Below are 19,875 nucleotides of genomic sequence, written 5' to 3'. Positions count from 1 at the left end.
TCTGAGAAAGAAACTTTTTTCTTGGAAGCCAGGAACCAGTGTTTTCTCGATGAGCAGAGATCACATTTCCAGCACGCACTCCTCTCACCCTATTTCACTTCATATAGTTCCTGATTTCCATTCCTCTTTGCCTCTCTGTCACAAACACAAATAAGCATGTGTGTGCACACACTCCTGCCTTGTCCCAGCTTTTGCTTCTGATTCTAATTTAATTGGCCTCCAGGACTTGAGGTAAAACAGTTGGTTTTTTTTTATGAACCCGGCGATGAACCGACCAAACCATCATTGGCCCCAGGAATTGACAGATGTGCTTAAATTTCCTAGCTGTGTGCAGACCTGTTGCATTTTGTATGATTTTGGAGTCCTTGTTTCTAGGGTCGTGGTGATCACAGGAAACCATGGAAATTTTTCATTAGTGTTGACTGGGAGGAAGCTGACTTCTGAGACTGTTTGCTTATTTGCCAAGCTGCAAGGGGATGAATGGGAGGTAGAAGAGACTGAAAATCACTCCATTTCTGTGGTGAAGAAGCATCTGGGATAAATCCCTGCTGGTTAAAGAAAGAATGGCAACTGAGGGCCATTGCAGCCAACCCTTTGTAGGCCTTTGATCTGTCGTGGCCTGCTCTCACATCTGATGAAATGAGTGCTATATATCTCATCTGTTGCAAATACGCTACAACTCTGGGCCCAGTTGAGCCAAGCATTTGATGGGAGGTGGTGGCTGGAGTGCCAAAGCTAACGGGGTTCCTGACTGTGGCTGTGATTGAGGTCACGAGAACAATAAATAACGATAGCCTTGGGGTTTTTTTCCTTACGAAGTGCTGATTGCAAAGAGATATTTTGCTGTCCTAATCATAAACTAGAATACAGTAGCTAATAACAACTTAATGCACTACAGGTCGGCTTAATAGTGCTGGATCTGCTGGTATTTTCTGAGCAGTTCATAGCTTATGCATAATACAGGCCCTTTAGCCAGCGTCCTGGTGTGCTGTAAAATGGGGAACTGGGGCTTGAGGAGAAGGGAGCAGCCCTCCATCTAAGGTGGTTTGCTGCAAAGAGCATAATGGGTCTAAAGGGATGAGAAGACGGTGGCAGTTGGCTGTGTAAGAGGAAAACGGAGCAACACAAAATGGGTTTTTGTGGTTTGGGGATTTTTCTCTTCCCCTTGGGCTGCTTGTAATGAGACCTTGCAAAAAGCCAAGTTGATGCATGTAAATGGGCAAGTTTTCATTCTGATTAGCTTTCTAGGAACCAATGTACATGTATAAATGAAAAGATGCTAATGGAACTACATACAGGTTTTAAAGAGAAGAGGAAAGACAGATCCTGTAATGGTTTGGGTGTTTGTTTTTGTTTTTTTTTTTTTAAATAACATTTGGAGAAGCTTTAGTTCTCCAATCCACCTACCCAAAATGCTGGGACTCCATCTTCATCATCATTATGAGAAAGAAAATGCTCTTTGAATCTCCTTCTAACCATTCTGTGCTGTTTGTCTAGACAGGAGAGTTAGTTACATGCCAAGCTTAGTCTCTTTCATTACTGGAGCTGAGGAACAAGGTGTGTTTATCTTTGCAGATGTAAACTTGGATTATTTGTACATTTTCAGTGTAGCGTCCACTCCCAGACTGAAGTAACAGAGAATTCAGTGTGTGTCCCAGCACTTTTTTATGCTCATGGTTCAGTTGTCATGACTTAATCTAAGCCTGTCTCATTTCAGTTTCCAACTACAAGCTCTGTTTATGCCTTCATCTTCTCACATAAAGAGCTATTTGTTATCAGTGGTCTCTTCCATGTGTAATCTCAGACACCAGAACAAGTAATCTCTTAGCCTTTTTTCATTTTAGTATGCAATCCAGAAAGTCTCTTTAGCCGTTCACCGCAAGGCATGTTTTCCAGCCCTTGATTCATTTTTATAGCCCTCTTCTTAGGTTTTTTTCAAGATCGTTCTGGCAGTGTGGTCGCCTGTGTTAAAGGGATTTTAAAAAATGATCGCACCGATGCGGGTGCAGAGGTGATGCCCATCTCACAATATGTTTAGTAAGCTTTGGCTTAATCATCCAAGGATTTGGACATCTTTGAACTACAGAATTAAGCTGAAAGCTGATGTTCACTGGGTTACATAGACTCAGGCTCCTCTTGGAGTCCTGGTCTCTTCCTTAACAAGACTGATACATTCTTTCCTCAAGAGTTTTCTTTCCAGACCTTTACATTATGAAATTTAAAGGTACCTTCCAACCCAAACTATTCAATGACTATCCAAGATAAATTGAATGTAGTTACTATAAGCCCATTCCATCAAGCAAACCAAGTTGTCCCGTGTGAGGTATCTCTCTAGTATGTTATTTACTGCTGCATATTTTGTGTCCTCTGCAAATGTTGGTATCTGAAGGCACTTAAGGATTGTATCGTAAGTTATTGGGCATTTCAGCTCTGCCTTTGTGCTGGAGGGAAAGAAGCAAAACACAAGCCACATCCCAGAGCTGTGCCAAAGTCTGTGTCCAGTCACCCCAGCTGCAAATGCACGTGAGGTCATTCAAACACCATAGGTGGTTATGTGTGGTGTTGGCTACACAGCCTGAATGGGGGGCCTTTAAAACTGATACGGTTTAGCCGTGCCAACTTGCTGGAGAGATCTTTGACCTTGATGAAGGTGTGAAGTAGCAACAGTTTTAAGAGGTCATATGTGATCTTACTAGAGAGGTCTACTAGAGAAGGCTTCCCTCTCACTAGAGAGATCTCAGTAGTGCTTGCACCCATTTAAAATTTATTTTTGAACTCTTTCGGTTAATGTGTTTTTAATCTGCTTAATGTGGGCTGCATTTGAATAGTATTACATCTTCAGTTAGTCTGTTGTGTGGAAGCAAGCCAGGATCTTTCCAGTGCCTGAGGATGTTATGACAAGATAGTTACTTTTCTTGTTGCTTTCTCAAACACTACCCAGTTTGTCTGCCAAGGACCCATAAAACTATATTAATCATCATTCATTTTTTAACTTGTAAAGTTACATCCGACATTCATCTTCCATGAGTTTTTTTCTGGAATCAGTGAGGAATAAAGAGGTTTATTGCTGTTTGTTCTGAGGTCTCATCTACTTACGTTGACCCGATTGATTTGTGTTTGTATTCCCATAGGCAATACATGCATGGAAGCTACAGAATAATTTAATCTTCTCTGTTGTTTGCAGCATGCTATCACAAACTTCCCCTCAAAAGCCTGGCTAGGTGAAGTTTTCCCCCATCGTTTCCTACTTTCTATGGCATTTTTAAGATTTTTATGATCTGTTTTTAGTCTGTTATTCTGCCATTTTTGCACTGATGAATTCAGATCAGGGTACACAAATCCAGCTGGAGTCTTACAAACAGGACATGGAGAAGCCTGTATTTCCATCATCTCTGGTTTTTATCACAGATTTAGCCAGAGATGTTCCCAGATTTAAGTCCACACAGGTTCCTTCCAGAGCTATACACAGAATTGTATCTTCTTTCTGCCCACCACAGTGGGATGGCTCAGCAAACATTGCTGAAATTTGTTTAAAATGTCCTTTTCACTTGGGTTGTCGGATTCTGGGAGGTGTTACTATCCATCATGAAGAGACTGGAAGGAGCAGGATGCCATGTTACAGTGTGTGCTGCCACAACCCCTCGGGCTGATAATTGCTGATGAATTGACTCAGGCCAGGATCCAGTTTCAGATCTTGATGCAGTGGGTGAGAATGAGGAAGGTAATGGCCTTACTTTTGGGTCTCAGAAGAGTCGGGAATGTGAACAATGGAAATTTTATGGAATCAGCTTCAGGCATTTATCTGTTGGACCAAAATCCAGGCATCAGAAGAAATGGAGTATGTGATTCCCACTTGTCCTGCATATCGCCTTTGGTGCAGTCTGAGTCCTCGTCAGTCAACATGAGAAAGCATCTGCATGAGGTCGGCATGTGCGCATGTTACAGGGATGCCGCTCCTCTGAATGGTTCCTGCAGTGCTGGCCCGATTTGAGGTCAGCCACGGAAGCAGCCTGGAAAATCGAATGTCAGAGCAGATTTATCCAGTGAGCAGGGCTGTTAATAAATTTCCCTCTCCTGGTTGAAGTCCAGAGGAGATGGGACAGAGCTGATAGCCAAATGGGGAGGTCGAGGGAGCAGGCTGCTGTCCTTGAATGATTGCCAGTTCTGCCACTGGCCTCCTTCCTGCACCCTCTGCTGCAGAGGAGACCCTGAGCCCCAGAGAGCGATTTCTGGGAGCCCACACCACCTGCGGCTGTCAGAAGTGATGGTGCTGTTCCTAGCACAGGGACAGAGAAGGCTGCAGGGCTGTGCCTGCCTCAGCAGCGGTGCTCCTCTGGAAACAGAGTGGCGATGCAGAGGGAAGACACGAGGTTTCCAGTGGGGGAGCAAGTCCTCCACAGCTCACGTCCGTGCCCTTCTCTGAGACGGGTGTTATCACCCAATCCTGAATAAATGGGACTGCCAAATCCTCTGCTGTCTCCGTAGGGGGTTGGCAGGTTTGGGAGTAAGGTGTAGGGGGATGAGTCTTGGCAACCAGCAACTCATTGAGGTTACATTCATGAAAAGCTAGGACAGTTACTGATGTGACAGATAAAGCATTTTTTTCATAATTAATAGACAGAGTAGGAGTTGGGCACAGGAAATTCACACATTTTAAATGCATGCAGGTAACAGTGTGAAGGATGGAGGGGGAAGACAGGACTTTCAGATGGCAGAGTCGGTGGCTATTTGGCAGCTGGCTTTTTGGAGCCCATCACTATTCTGAAAGACCTCAGCCATTTCATCTGATGGACCGCCTGAACCTATCGTCATTTTTCCATCCTTCGCCCATGATTGATTTGATCTACCTTGATTCATCTGAAGATGATGATGACAGTGATGAAGAGGTAACCATCCAGAGAGTGACAGCAAAAATGCTTACAGTAAAAAATGTTCTTGCCTCTCCTTTCTCTATGTTATATATACTGCTCCTGTGCTTTTAAATTGCATGCATTTCTTAAGTTCCTGTATGCACCACACCCCCCTTGTTACATTAATTCTTATGGGAAAAATTGCTTTGATATCTGTTGACCTCAGCTGCTTCATCTATGAGACTGAACGTTTGCCATAAATCTTTCAGTCTGAGCATCCTTTCAGCCTCTTTCTGAACAGTTACGTTTTCATTGTCGTCATCTTCCTCAGATGAATCAAGATCAATCACGGGTGAAGGATGGAAAAATGGGGTGATAATGACAGTTAGCAGAGCACGATATTAAACAATTGGCAGCAGAACTCCAAGACGGTGGATAGAGAAGTGATGGAGAACTGGGTGCTGCTCTGCGCTGAGTTCTTCCTCTTTAGTCCAAATTCCTTGCTAGGCCTGAAGGAGAGGCTGAGGAAGAGCTTGGCTTGTATTGGGGAAGCCTGTCCTCTTCCCACTCTGTAGATAGGTGGAGGATCACTGTATTAACTCTTCCTGGTCTAGCTTTGCCACATGCATCCTTTTTGCTTACTAGTACAGACAAAGAATTCAAAGTAAACATATTTGGGAATGCTGGTTAATAATTGATTATCTTCATTGCCTTGGATGGCCGCCTTTCCCCTACCAGGCTCTTTCTGGCTTGGATCTCTCCCCTTTCCAGCTCTGATCCCACCAACCCATCATTAAAGCAGGTCTGATTTTTTTTAAACAGTATTTCTGCTTTTGGCTATGCTGCCTCTTGCTTTGCCTGCCTGTTTGGAAAGCAGCTGTGGAGGGATCATCTAGTGCTCCCAATTTAGCTTTCAAACTGAAAACAGAAGGTAAAGTAGTGCTGTAGCCCAGCTGTGAGCAGAAGGCTCTGACCACCTGTGGCCCTGACAAATCATTGCATTTCTAAAGCAGGGACTCTTCCCTATTTTGACAGGATTGCAGTTGTCGGAGACACTCTCTCCTGCAGCCTCCCTGCTCTTAACTTTCAGTTGTTTTGTTAAAAGGGTCTAAACGTGTGGAGGCAGTTGAATTGCTCAGGCAGCTGGTGGTGGAATAGGAGGCTGTTGCTGTTGGATTGCTGGTTGGAGTCAGCGCTCGCCTCTGCCTGGTAGCTCCTCTGGTTGTGGGTGAGGTCCTCAGTAGGAGACTAGGGGAAACTCAGTTCCTTGTAGGTGACAGCTGCATACTCGGGACACAAGCCCTAGTGGTGGCACCAGCTGGATGCTGTCTGGAGTACAAAGGTTTATCACTACATTTGCTATGGGGAAGGTGCAGGCTGGTGTCTGTTTTCCTTCCCAGAGTAGCTCCATTGTGGCATGCAGCAACGCAAACACAGGAGGTGTCTCCTGTCCAAAAGCAGGACATGCTGCCCAAGTTTCAGATGCACGTTATAACTCAGTTCACTGATAAACTCATCAAACAAGGCACTGAGAGTTCCTGGAGAGGTTCGTACAGAGGGGTGGCACTGGCCACTTCTGTGCAGGTGTCACACAAGCATTTCCTTCGGTTTGCATTCATCCCGCCTAGCAGAGATGTGAGGGCTGGGATCACCTTAGGCTCCCCGTGCAGGCACAGGATGGAGGGAGGTGATGTCAGCTAGGGATTCCTACCATCCGAATCGTCCTCTAGAGATGTCTGTCTCACTCACTGGTTTTGGAGGGAGCCGACATTCCTAACTTGGGCTCCTCAGTGAAGAGCCTGAAGTTAGATGGGATAAATTTGGGCTATAAAGTCCTGTTCCAGCTAGCTCCAGGTTTTCTCAAACCTGGGGGGGGGGGGAGTGTGTGATCAGTCCTTTCTCAGTTGTTCCAAATCCTTCTCAGGAGTGTGGAGAACCTATCTTAGGATGACAAACACACAGATGCATTGTTTTCCCTCCATTTTTCCATCTTTACACTGTGGCTGGAAGCACAGGGAATGCGTTCTGCTGTGATGGGCCAAGCGGCTCTGTTTCTGCTCACAAGGTTGCAGTTGGTACCTGTTGATCTCTGCCCCATTATAGGCTGAGGTGCCCTACTTGTCTCTGCCAGGCATGTGAGGAGAGTCAGAGCTGTAGATTCATTTATTTTTTCCTTTCCCAACTTCTTGTGTGTGATTGCCCTGGCATTTAAAACCCTAGGACAGTGGTTTTTCCCAAAGAAAATAAAACCTAAATAGGAACTAAAGCTGTGCTTTTGCTGTTGGAAAAGCAGAGGAAGGAGAGAAAGAGGAATTGTAAAGATATGTGTACATACATATATGCACATATAAAGTGTCAAAATCATCTTGTCAAGGACTTGGGGAGAGGAGAAGACTAAGAATTCTCTCCTAGTATTTGTTGAGGTTGGGGGCTACTAGGGGTAGGACAGAGTTGATTACTAGAACATAAAAACACTTATGGGGAGGACTTGCAGTAGGCTGAAACTGCAGCAAGGGAATTGGGTTAGCTGGTAAGAAAAACTAGTGATAAACTCTGAAGTGAGAGGAAAGATGTGGATTCTCTGTTTTGGAAGAAGAATCTTATTTGGTTCTTTTTTCCGGGCAGATTTTTTTCTTCTTTTTCTTAGTTTGCACTGGCAATGACTTGCTTTATTCCCAGAACTACCCAGCTGAGTAGCTTACCTATGAATTATTGAGGAGTAAGATAACTGGTTCTCTGCCAAAAGTTAATGCATATGGGATGCTTTTGGGGAAGGAGTATCATTGGCTGACTGTTAGTGAATGTTTGGATCTAAACTATTCATATGCTATTGGGAGCAGCATGTCACTGCCAGCCCAATTTGTTAAACAGAAGCATGTAATAAGAGATGCATGGGTATGAGCTGACATCTTGTTATATTCTAGAAAAGAGAGGCAGAACCTGAGAAGAGCTGGTGGTCTGGCAATGCTACGCATGGGAGGGTTCCCCTCTTGTGGGTATGTGTGTGGGCAAGAGGAACCCAGATCCACCCCAGCCATCATCCTGCTTCAGCATGCTGTAACTAGCAAAACTGTCTGTGAACTAGAGACAATATTTTCATGTTAGTCTGTGGCAAAAAAAAATATATCTAGATTTGGGTTATGATACTGGTCTAGCCGCACTTGAAGGTACTAGTTCCGAAATGCCCACTCTCTCAGTCTTTACTTCCCTTGTGCATAACTATGCTAATTGGGTGGCATGTGGGTGGAGGGAGGATTATCAGCATGCATTTCACATACAAATGTGTTTGTGTCTTCTGTACATATACCATCTTTTCCCACTTACCTTTTTCAATTAGGGGAGCATACTGTTTCGAAACCAGGCACTTGGAGGTAAGTGAGGCATGGGAAGGAGTTGGCTTTACACTGCAGGAGAATACTTGTCTTTGTAGAGTCTTGTTAGCTTGAATTAATTGGGCAGTGAGTCTGAGTGGAGTTCCAGCTTGTCTGGGACAGATCATTTTTTGAGGAGGCATATCTGTGAGCCAGAAGGTCTGACAACTCCCACTTGAGATGGACTTTCTTCAAAGCACTCTGTAAAGTGAGCTAGGGGTCTCATGTATTAATCAGCACAGCTTATCATGCAGAAGAGGAAATCCTTTATTAAGTCCTTCTTTATTAAAACAAGGTGAAGACTGGTTGAGCTAATTGGCTTGGAAAGTTCAGAGAACAGGAAAGCAGAAAAACTGGTAGTGAATATATTTAACTTGCTCTTCTCTTAAGAGCAGTCAAGTTGCACAAAGCTAAGCCTTCTCTGCTCTGAGCCCTGCTTCTCCGGCCCCTGCACCCACTTGTCTAGCAGAAAATGTACTCAGACAAATTTGTTTTGTTTGAAATTATACTTGCAACTTGGCTTTCAAGCAGTTCACAACAAATAAACGATTTTTCTGTTTATACATGGGGAGAGTGAAGTGCAAAGGCAAAGGACACAGAAGATGAAAGAAAGAAGTTCTGGCTTTTAGCTGTAATAGATTGAGCAAGCCTTCGTCCATTTCCCCTCTTCTAACTACTCAATTATATCATCTCTCAGAAAAAAGCAGATGAGACTGGCCTTGTAAATATTAGTTGAATATTTGTCTCCACATGGAAAACTGCTGGTGCCTAACGTGTATTCTTGGGGTGTGAATGCTGTTGCAGGGGACAGAATTGCTTAGCTGTGATTTCCCAGCCTTGTGACAATAAAAGAGCTTTCCACTTGCTCGCATAGAGAGCTCTGGGCCTCTCCTGGAGCTGAAACTATGAGTTTTCTACCTGCTGTAAAAGCAGGGGTGCAGTATCTTTGATGCTTGTGACATCTTTATTACCACGGATTATGGGACCAGGGGCTGGATAAGAACATCTTTTGCTGGGATTGCTTTGGTTGCCTAGAGAAGACTGCATCCACTATGACTGCAGAAGGGTACCTCTCAGAATTTAAATGGATGCTGGATGGGGTCATATAGGTCTCATAAGGCCCTAATAGCAGCCTGTGCTGATTTGTTTTCCAGAGAGAGAAATTACTGCCTGGTGTCGTTAACCACTTTGGATAATGAAACACAGCTGCTAATTGTAACTAACCACACAGTGCAGTCTTTCATACCAGGTTATCTCTGTATCCTTTGCAACGTTAATACAGCAAGTGAGTGGTCAGTTAGCTCTCACAGGTGGGATAAGGTGAAGACCACAAGCCAGAGTCCCACTGGCACTGTGATTGCATGGCTAAGCTTGGAAGGAGTCATTCAGCAGTGTGATGAGAGCAGCTGAAAATAAAGCTGTTTTCTAATCTGGCAAGGCTTGCTATTTTCATCACTTGTGTTACGTGTTGCACATTCTAGATTTAAATAAAAATGTAAATGATGACTGATTCTGGAGGGTGGAGTAGAGGGTGTTTATCACAGGGCAGGAAGCCTGGGATGAGGGCTGAAGCGTGGGTCAGGATATGGGGCGCCTGTGCTGTTTCTGTCTGATGCTGCTAGTTCGTGTGACATCAGGCAAGTTGTCTTTCTGCTTGTGCCTTTGCTCCTCTGCCCAGACATTGCTGCGCCATGGTGCTCTTTGCAGCAGAGGAAGCATTGTGGGAAGTAAATCCCTGTAGGAAAATGGGAGTGCAGCCACGCGTGGCATCCGCGTAGACCAGTGGTACAACGTGGGCAGCTGACCACCTGCAGAGCTGGCTCTTGTCAGCCGCTGGTCAGGGTGACTACGGGGAGGAAAGGGCTGCCTGTGGGTCAGAAAGCAGATTATGAGTGAGCTCCGCAGCTCTGACAGCCCTCTCAAAATGAGCCAGCACTTGGGCATTGACCAGATTCTGCTATTTAAAGTCCTCAAGCTATGGTAGGAAAGCAGACCTGGCACGTGTCTTGCGTGGTAGTGTTGTACTGTGGCGTCTAGGATTTTTGACCTTCTCAGGCAAGAATTGAGCTCTTGATGCGAGGTCTGTTCGCTCCGTGTTTCCCTGTTCTGCAGATGCTGTGTTGTGTTTAAGCTTGTTACTGATTTCTGTGCATCAGTCCACTCCAATATGAACCTTTCTTTGCCTTTCATCCATATCAGACTGAGCAGCCTCTTGACATCTCCATTTTTTAAAGTTAAAAAAAAAAACAACCACACAACAAAACCTTAATTTTTTTTTAGTATTTATTTACTCCACAAGTGAAGAACTTTCCATAGTGCATCACTGCCATCCTGGAATGCTCTGACTTTATCATTGGTGAAAGAAGCATCGCTGCCTTCTGAAGGCATCGGAATTTGATGGGAACCTGCAGCATTCTGACAACATTGCTGGGATCACCGAGTACCCCTTCCTGACCTGTGCCCAAGCAGGACAGCACAGTAACAGTGCAAGAAGACTGTGGTCTCCCCTGCAGGCACTTCAGCTTTTCTAAGGAAGAACACTCCTCCCCTCCTCAAGGCTAAGAAAAAAAGACTGAAACCAAATACTTACAGACTTGACCAGAGATCACTTCTCACTCGTCTAGCAGGAAAAGCATTTCAGTCCTGGTTATTTCCAGTGAAACCAAGAAAATAAGAGGTTTTTGGGGCACAAAGCAACACCCCTCAACACTTGACATTCCTCTGTTTTGCTTCCCTTGCTCTTGCCCTTCATTGTGAACACTGTGCTGGCTTAGCAACCCTTCAGTGCAGAGCATCTGCTCTGGCTCACAGCAAGGGAGCTGCCTACAGCCCAGCTTTGCTTTAGGGTGCCTGGCACACTGGAGTAGGTTGCCTGCATTCAGCTGATTTGATTTGCTCCTAACGAGCTTATTCTGCTGCAAAGGCAGGCTGCCCTGCCTTGTGTTTCACAGCAGCTGCATCTTAACAAGGTTGCTGGAGGAGCCTCGCTCCTTCAATGTTGCCTAGAATGGTAATGTGCTGCCCTCTTCACCCCTTCCATCACTCCTCCTGCCGGCTATCTCTTCTAGAGTTAAGCTGTGTGCTGAGAGAAAACAGTAATAGTCTATATTTGTTTGCTGTGTTTCTTACCTGGGGATCCCGAAGCCCTGTATATGCAGAGGTTTTTTCACCTTCTTGAAATGTAGCAACCTGCTGCCTGCAACATGGCTGCTGCTTAAAAGAGCCCTTCAGCTGCACGCATGGAGTTCAGGGGAGATGCAGGAAGGCATTTGAGGAGCCTCTGGACAAGGACCTGCCTTTGGAACCGGGCTAAAAACTGGGGCTGATACCTAAGCTCCCCAAAGAGCACCATGACAGCTTAGAGAGCCAGAATAGCCAGATACTGCTCTCCTGTAGCCAGCGGGAATGCCGCTTCCCTCTGAGTATTAGAAGCAGCTGGAAAATCCTGATCATTTCCTGCAGCTCCCTAACAGTGTCTGCGCAGGAGTCGTGTTGGAAGTCTGTGCTCTGAGACCATCACCACCTCAGCTGTACTGGAACAGCTGGAACAGTAGCTCATTTAAACAAGCTTTCTTCTGTGTTTAAGCCAGGGATTAGAAAAAGCCATGTTGTTATCTGCTGGGATCTGCAGATGGAATCCTTGCCTTGGTGGTGGGTCTCCCTTTTGTGTATAACCTAACTGAAGAAGCGTGAGCTCCCCTGTAGGCGTTGGAGGCCAGAGCTCATGTCTGGCTCTGTAATTGCTGTTGACCTTGCTTTGCTTTCATGTCTGCTGGCAAGCTTCAGGAATAGTGGCCCCTTGGCATCATACTGCATCCTTTGCAGTGACGGGATGACCTGCTTCAGCTCTCTCTCTAGAAAACCCAGGGACTCCAGAACTACCTGCAGAGTTACTGCTCATTGGAGGTTTCCTAGTGCCAGAAACAAGAGGAGAAAACGTAATCAATTTGTACTTTATAGGCACTTTCAGACATTCCCTCTGCAAGGTGGTAACATAGGCCCAGGGACTGTCCTAGTGCAAATCAAGTAAATCCCATTTCTCAGCTGAAGAAGATTAAATATCTTGTGCATCCTTGGCTGCCCTGCTGTTCCTGTGACCTAGAGGAGGCACCTGGCGTGTCCCAGCCCTGCTCCTCTGTGACCTTCACCGTGCCCAGACGCTCCCTCGGTGGGGGCCAGGGGGCACTTTCCTTGCAGCGTCTGTCCTTGCAGGGGGGCTCACTGCCTAGTTTCACACCTTTCTTCTCCCTCTGTCCCAGCTCGGTGCAGTGAGGGAAGCTGCTCTCCCACCCCTCTCTCTCCTCGTAAGATAAGATTGCTTTGAGTACATCTGGAGCTGCTGTGCCATTTTTTTAAGTCTCGCTTTCTCTTTTCTCTCCCCTTTTCCTCTCCCCTCCACCCCATCACCAGCTGGCCCTGATTATAATGTGAGACCCTACCGGCTTCAATTAAGGAGCAGATGTGACCCAAGAAATGGGATAGCAGCTAGGGTTGGAGATGACACATTCATGGCACTAGGTCTAATCAAACAACTTCTCACATTATTCTCACCATGAGGTGGGAGACGTGTGAGCCAAAGGCAAGTCAGCGCTCGGAGCACCCGCAGAGACACATTGCTAGCAAAGCCATCTGTAATGAGCTGACCATGCCATTCAGCACGGCAATGTGAGCTTAGTCAAGGGCTGCTTTTAATCCACTTAAGTGCAGCAAAGGGCCCAGAGCCTGAGAATTGAGAGCAGGTGCCTAGAAAACCATCAGCCACTATCAAACAAGGTCTGCCAGGTGGAAGGGATGCTTGTATGCTGCGTACCTACGGATGCATCTGTGTCCCTGGGCGAGGGGACACTGTGCGTGCAGACCTGTGGGGTGGTGCATGCAGCACCTTCATTTGTGGAGAAGATGGAGATGTTGCTAGTGTTACAGAGCTGTAGGTGGGTCTTGCAGAGGTCGGGCTATGGGAGGAGAGAGACTGCTGCACCAGAGCCCTCCAGGCACGGCTGCGTGCAGGGCAGTGGGGATGCCGTGTGAATGGTTCCTGGTGGAGCTGTGTCTGTGGCACTGCAGGTGCAATACACAGTATTGCAGGGGTTTGGGCCTGACTCTGCTTGTCAGCGCTGCGGACCTTTAGAGGAGGAAGGTGCTTTGTAGATCTGTAGTGCATAGAAGTTGTTCTTGGAAGAGCAGGTGCTTTGAACTTGGAGAAGATGAGTTGTGATTGTGCTGGAGATGCTATAAATCTGTTCTCCCTGTTTTAGATTCAGTGTGACAGCTGTTTTGTGTTCAGGAAGCTTTTATCATTTTAGAGGGAGAGCTTCTGGTTATTCCCATGCTGTAGCATTTTAATTAAGAGTTTATTGCAAGTGAAACATGTCCATCAGATGGCTATGGACATTTGCCCTCTGCCATTGCATTGAATAAGGGGTAACCCAAGCAATACTAGTCCAGACTTTCTCCTTGTTCTGCCTCAACCATACCCAAATTGTGAAGTCCCTATAAATTTTTACAGGTGCTAAAGAACAAGACTCAGTAGCCTCCCTTTGCTAAGGAGGCAGCCACACATCACCATTCTCACAGTACTGGCAGAGGAGCTGACATGGAGATGTGACACACCTCCCAGCATTGGGCAGTTGTTGCCAGGGATAAAAATAGGACCCAGAGTCCCTGTAGCCAGTCCCTGATGTGTTGTATTGATGTACTGGGGAGAGGCTTTATTAACACCCCTTTACGTCTGTGGAGACAGGCAGTGCATATCTGTCCATCTGCACATGGTGTCCCTGATAACCCTGTCAGACACTGACCAGAAGAACATGGATGTAACTGCTTGGGAGCATACCTGCCTGCTCAGGGAGTGCAGTTTATGCTGGGTATGAAGACTCTGGTTATCCTGATTAGGATCTGAGGACTGAATCCAACTTACGGTGCTCAGCTGCTGGAGCTGCGCTTCTCACGTGGAAGAGCAGGGCTTTGTAACTCCTCCAAGCAGTGTCTCACTGTGGGATGAGTACTTGCTAAAGGCCACCCCTACCTAATAAATGGAGGGAGGTGGGAGGTGGCCCCAGCCCAGTCAGAAGGGGATGTCAGATGACTGTTGCTGCTCCTACTAGAAAATAATTAGCCTCTTGGAAATCATAGGTGCGTGTCTCCTCAGAGGCACTTCTGGGGTGACCGTGCTGAGCAAGACGGCTGTTCCCTGACAGCATCCCCATCTGTTGCTCTGTTCGGTCTCCAGTCCCCCCCGTGGTGGAGCCGGCCTTCCAGGACGTGCGCCAGGGCATGGGGCGCAGTGTCACCCTGCGCTGCACCATGCTGAAGGGCAGCCCCATGAAGGTGGCCACCTCTGTCTGGCGCTTCAACGGGACCCTTCTGGTGCAGCCCCTGGCAGAGCAGCAGGACTACTCGGAGCTGAAGGTGGACAGTGTCAGCCGGGAGACCAGCGGTAGCTACGAGTGCAGCATTTCCAACGACGTGGGGGTCTCCACCTGCCTCTTCCAGGTGTCTGGTAAGTCACAGAGTGCGCATTGGGGTTATGGCGGTGGGAAGCTTGCTCCCCATAAACTGGTGCCAATACAGGCAACCTCTGCTGCCTCCTCTGGGCATGGCACTATGTTCAGAAGGGATGACCTTCCATAAGCCAACAGGGAGATCAGCTTCTATCATTCAGGCAGTCCTTCAAGTCTGGGATGGGCCTGGGGCAGTTAGTGCCAGCCACTGGTACAGTTTAGCAATGTTTGATTGTGTGAAAGATACAGGACTTAAACTCAAGGCTGCCATCAGCATTCGAGCTTGGACAGCCTGTATCGTAGATAAGTATTGGCTAAGGGGGAGCAAACGGCTCTCTGCATCCCTCCAGCAGGTTCCAAATCATCTAATTTCCCTTTTAAAAACAAACAAACAAACAGGAACTGTGTTATGTATTCCCGCACCTTCCCTATGTCTCCCATCTATCTGTGTCTCATGATGCCTGCTAGGACAAACATGAGCTGGGAATGGGTACCAGTACTCAGTAGATCTGCTGCTCACACTTTTCCGTGAATCCAGCAGGCACCGTAATGGGAGTTCTCTCCTGCATGGAACTGCAAAGAGGGATGACAGAGTTATAGCATCTAAACCTACACATCTGACCTAGCCTCTCCAGCTGATCATTAAATCTGCTTCTCCCATGACCCCAGAATTGACTTGGGCACCAGTTTCTGGAAGAGCTGTCCAATAAAGTTGCCTTAATAAGCAGTAAATTCAGACAAAATACTGGGGTTTCAGTTCAGGGCCAATTTATACTATTTTTCAAGTCAAGGCTGAACAAATGAGAATAAATAACATCCAGAGAAGCCTGATTTTGAAGCAGATCTTTCACAGGGTTTGGAAAAGCTCAGGTGTGCTCTAACTCTGAGACGCTCTCAAGAAGTGGGGAAGCCCAAACCACTTCTACTGTTTGGGCCCCTTTTCAGGACCTTGCTCTCACCCCTTGAGATTTCCTGGAACCTGTCCGGCAGAGGATTTTGCTTGAGAGCTTTGGCCCTCTCTACACTTTCTTCACGTGCTTGCAACTCTCATGTCACTAAGCGATGTCAAACCATATCCTGCTGTGAGCCACCAAAGCAGACTGTGTCCCTAGCAAGCTTGGGAATGCTCCCAGGATCAGAATTTCTTGCTGGAAGTAGTAATAAATACATATTTCTACCTGGTGTGCCGTGCTGTGCCCATGAGATAAGATCCCCTCAGCAGAAAGCAGCATTCATCCCTAGAGAACACTCATTAGGAAAGCAGCAAGCATTTATTTTCCTGCATCGCTTCTTCATTTCCAAGGCACTGATATCTGATGGTGGCTTTTCAGCTTCAGACGTCTGTGCCTGTGTCCTGGACAGTTACAAATCAATTAGGCCTTCTGAGCCTGTGGAGCGACTTGAAAAATAATCCAGTGAGTAGGCTGCTGTGCTTGGACTCTGGACTGCTGGAGTTTTAATTGCCATCAGCCACAGCCTTCCTGTGTGAGCAGGGAGGACGGCATAGTCTCTTTTTGTTTCTGTTTCTTCTCTGTGAGAGCAGTACCATAAACCTTCCTATCTGACAGGGAGTCAGTGACTCATTTGTGACTGTGAGGTGTCCAGATGTACTGGAAACAGAGTACATAAATCTACCCAGGATGGGATTAGTTTCTTCTATGGATGGGAGATTAGCTTTCTGAGATGTCCTCGTAGGACAGCAAGACATCCAACCCTCTCCCCTTAAGCAAGTTAGCAGGGCACCTCATACTGGTCACCGCCTGCACTCCCACTAGCCACAGGCACAGAAAAGCCCTGAAAGACGGAGTGGATAACCTTCAGCTTTTCCTGTCAGCTGTAAGCAAAAGGCAAAACTTTCCAGCCATGGTAAAAGTTCCCAGAAAGGAAGTTCCAAAAGTATCTTGATGTGCTGCATTTCCATTAGAAGGCTTTTTTTTTATTAGCTTCCATTTCCACTTGGAGTCAATTAATAAGGAATTAATATCATGCAAGATGATGATTATCATCAGTTCTGATTTTATTTCGGAATCCATTATGAAGCTTGACTTCCACAGTCAATACAAGTTGAATAAGCAGCAATTAGTGTCTTGAGGTGGTTCTGAACTTCTTGCTTGTGCAAAAATTCAAGTCAATAAAAACAATAAGAAAAAAAGGACTTGGAAATAAACATCAATATTATCTGTCTGAGTTCATAAAAAATAAACTTTGAATCCTTCTGAGCTTAATTATAGCCATGCAGAATGGCAGGGCCTGTGATTCAAGTGGAAAGGTGCAACAGGTTGCCTGTGGAGATGGTGTTTATGCCTTTTCTGCTCTCCAGCATCCCTTGCTGCCCAGGCATCTTTCTGCTCTGTGCAGGTCCAGGCTGGACCTCAGCCCAGACAGGAGAGTTTGGGTTCATGTCCAGCTCCTGCCTGGCCCAGGACAGGACCTGCCAAAAATTGAAGTGCACAGGGTGAAATGAAGGTAATTTCAAATGAGGCAAACGCAGCTGTGGGTAAGACCTCGAGTTGCTTCTGTCCCTGTGCATTAGTCCATCAGCCTCTGGGCTGCATGGCAGTAGCCTTCAAATTCCATTTGGTAGTGGTTCAGGGCAGCAGCAGCTGGGGAAATGATGGGAAATCCCTTCTTCTCTGAACTATCCTGTTTCTCTCTGGTACATCATTTGTTCTGTGTTTCCCTTCCTCCTGCTGCCCTGTTTTTGAGGGGAGGCGTGGGTTTAGAAAAGACATCTCCACCCCTGCTAAAGCTCCTGCTGTTTTTACCCAGGCTGAGGTCAGCATCCCCTTTGCTGTTGAGTTGACGGTCGTGTTACAAAGGGGCTGGAGCACTGCGTTGCCAAGGCAGGGGAGATGCAGAAGGAGCAAGGTCTCCTTTTTAATGCCACAGTCCCTGTGAGATAAATAACACTTTTCCTATGACCTACTGGCCAAATGATCTTTCCTCAGGGTTTGTTAGCAGGAGACTCTGTAAAGCAGCAGATGAAACAGGAGAAACGCCAGTTTAAAGCCGTTACCTCAGTCTAAACTACAAAGCAAGAGAGGAAAGATTAGAGCTGGTTCCAAGTGGGGAACTGAACTTGTTTCCACCTTCTCTGGTGCTGGCGATGCCCCACTGGTGCTGCAGGGCTGCTAACCCTCCCAGTAGTTGAAGTGATTCCCAGAAAATGATGGCATGTCAGTGCAGCACCAGCTACAATAGTAAAGCTGTTCGGCGTGCCAAAGGCAAGTGAATGAGCTGGGCAAGTGGAGCTGTTCCACTCTCACCACGTCTCTTTTGTAATTTATGTTCCCCTTGATCCCACTCTTTTACTTTCCTCCCTCTTTTTTTTTCCCCCCTCCAGCAAAAGCTTACAGCCCAGAGTTTTACTATGACACTCCCAACCCCACCTTAAGCCAGAAGCAATCCAAGAATTACTCTTACGTCTTGCAGTGGACACAGAAGGAGCCCGATGCTGTGGATCCCATCCTCAAGTACCGCCTGGAAGTCCGGCAGGTAAGGTCTGCTCTTCTGGAGCCTCAGCATATGCCCTTGGGAAAAGGACCTCTCAGGAGGCAGATACGTCAATGTCTCCTTGCTGATTAAGAGCTGAAGGTGATGAAATTGCCAGATCCTGATGGTCTTGCATCTTCCCCACTGAATGGAAGACAGGCCAAATGCACAGCTCGGCGTTCATTTTTACGTCTGGTGTTGGGTATGATCCATGGCTTTCAAAGCCCTGCTGCCTCCCATCGGACGGTTCATGCTCAGTGTTTTGAACGGGGCTTTAATGTGAACAAAACCCCACAGTCATTAATAGGTATTGTGGATTTTGTAGGCCAAAGACTCAAGCGAGTGGAGTTCCATCCTCCTCACTCATGTGAAATAAAGGGAATAAGCTGAAGAGCTCTCCAGGCAGGAACTGCAGGAAAAAGTCATCAGCTGTTTGTGTTGCAGAGGGCTTTCATGCAGTCACAGTAATGAAGCTATTCGGACTATATAAACTCTGCAGGGGAAGAGAAGTGGGTTTCAAGGTTTCTGAATCTGAAGAGAAATCATACTGGTGGGTGCGGTTGGGGGACAACTAAGGGATCTCTTCAGATCCCTGGTTGGAGAAGGTTAGGGAAAAGAGTCTTGATGTTTTCAAAGAGCACATTAACCTAGCAGGACTGCCAGCTACTTTCATCCACTCTCAGCAAAGTGCCTGCATTCAACATTTTTTAAAAATAGGGACACTTAAAACTGGTGGTTCTCGCCATTCAGCAGTAGCTTGGAAGCAAATGCTTCTCACAAGGAAAGTTTGTTTACTGTAGACAGGAAACAAAATAATTAAAAAGATCCAAGTGTCTCTTCCCTCTAGTTCTGCACAGTGGGTTCCAGTTTTATGCCTCCATTTGATTGTGAGCTCTCTGGGGTGGGACAGCCTTTGTTTGTTACTCAAATCGTGTGGAGCACATTGTCAGTGCTTAATAATAATACAGGACACAGGGGAGCCTCTAATAATGAAGGCAGTTTGTCATAGTGCCCCTTCCCTCTTAGCCAAGTTCTGCTATTATCAGCACTGCAACTCAATGAACTAATTTGTGATTTTTATCCTTCTCCAGCAATGCTGAGGCTTTTTTCCTTTTGCACAGTGCCTAGAAGTAATCTTGGATCTGTTCCTCATTGAACTCCTACTGGAAGGGATCAAGAAAAGGGAAAATCGCATTTCTGCTTTAAGTTATGACATGAAGGAAGCTGAGTGCTTACACAAATTTAACCCTTGCTGGGTTTGTTCATACCCCATCGGTTACTGCTGTTAATGTTTCTTTTGCATCATCACCACATAGCTGTGTCTATTAAGTGGGGTGTTTTAGAGGAGTGTTACGCCAGGGCGCTGCTGTAGCCCAGTCTCGTGTATGGGCAGGCTCTTAGAAATGGCTGCAGGTGTCATCGTGGTGGCACGGGTCTCAACAAGGGGGAGCAGGGAGAAGAGGAAGCAGGGGAGATTTGTTCCCACTTCTGCCAAGCACAAGCAGGACATGGAAAAGGCTTTCGTGGCATTGCCTCCCCCTGGCCCTCCTCCGACAGGCACTTGCGTTTCATTGTGAGGTCTCTGCCTCCCCGTGCCGTACCGAGGGCTCACTGAGCCCTTTGCGTTTCCTTGTCCCAGCGGATTGCATTACCTCTCGTCTC

The 19,875-nt window shown here is 46.6% G+C and overlaps 1 protein-coding gene across 9 annotated transcripts in view; it reads left to right on the top strand.

Moving 5' to 3' along the window:
• MDGA1 (MAM domain containing glycosylphosphatidylinositol anchor 1) overlaps positions 1 to 19,875 on the top strand; it is a 204,968-nt gene that overhangs the window by 78,842 nt on the left and 106,251 nt on the right. For all 9 annotated transcript variants that reach the window (XR_013931335.1, XR_013931336.1, XR_013931337.1 and 6 more), the window contains exons 9-10: positions 14,451 to 14,720; positions 18,065 to 18,216. Coding sequence is in view for 2 of the 9 variants with exons in the window: in XM_080407880.1 (XP_080264006.1) it covers positions 14,451 to 14,720; positions 18,065 to 18,216 (422 nt within the window). In the remaining 7 variants the exon portion in view is untranslated. The remainder of the gene's footprint in view (positions 1 to 14,450; positions 14,721 to 18,064; positions 18,217 to 19,875) is intronic.

Source organism: Falco punctatus (assembly GCF_963210335.1).
Source record: "Falco punctatus genome assembly, chromosome: 12".
NCBI classification, from domain to species: domain Eukaryota; kingdom Metazoa; phylum Chordata; class Aves; order Falconiformes; family Falconidae; genus Falco; species Falco punctatus.
Note: the sequence above shows the minus strand (reverse complement) of the source record. Positions and strands in the feature narration are given on the sequence as shown.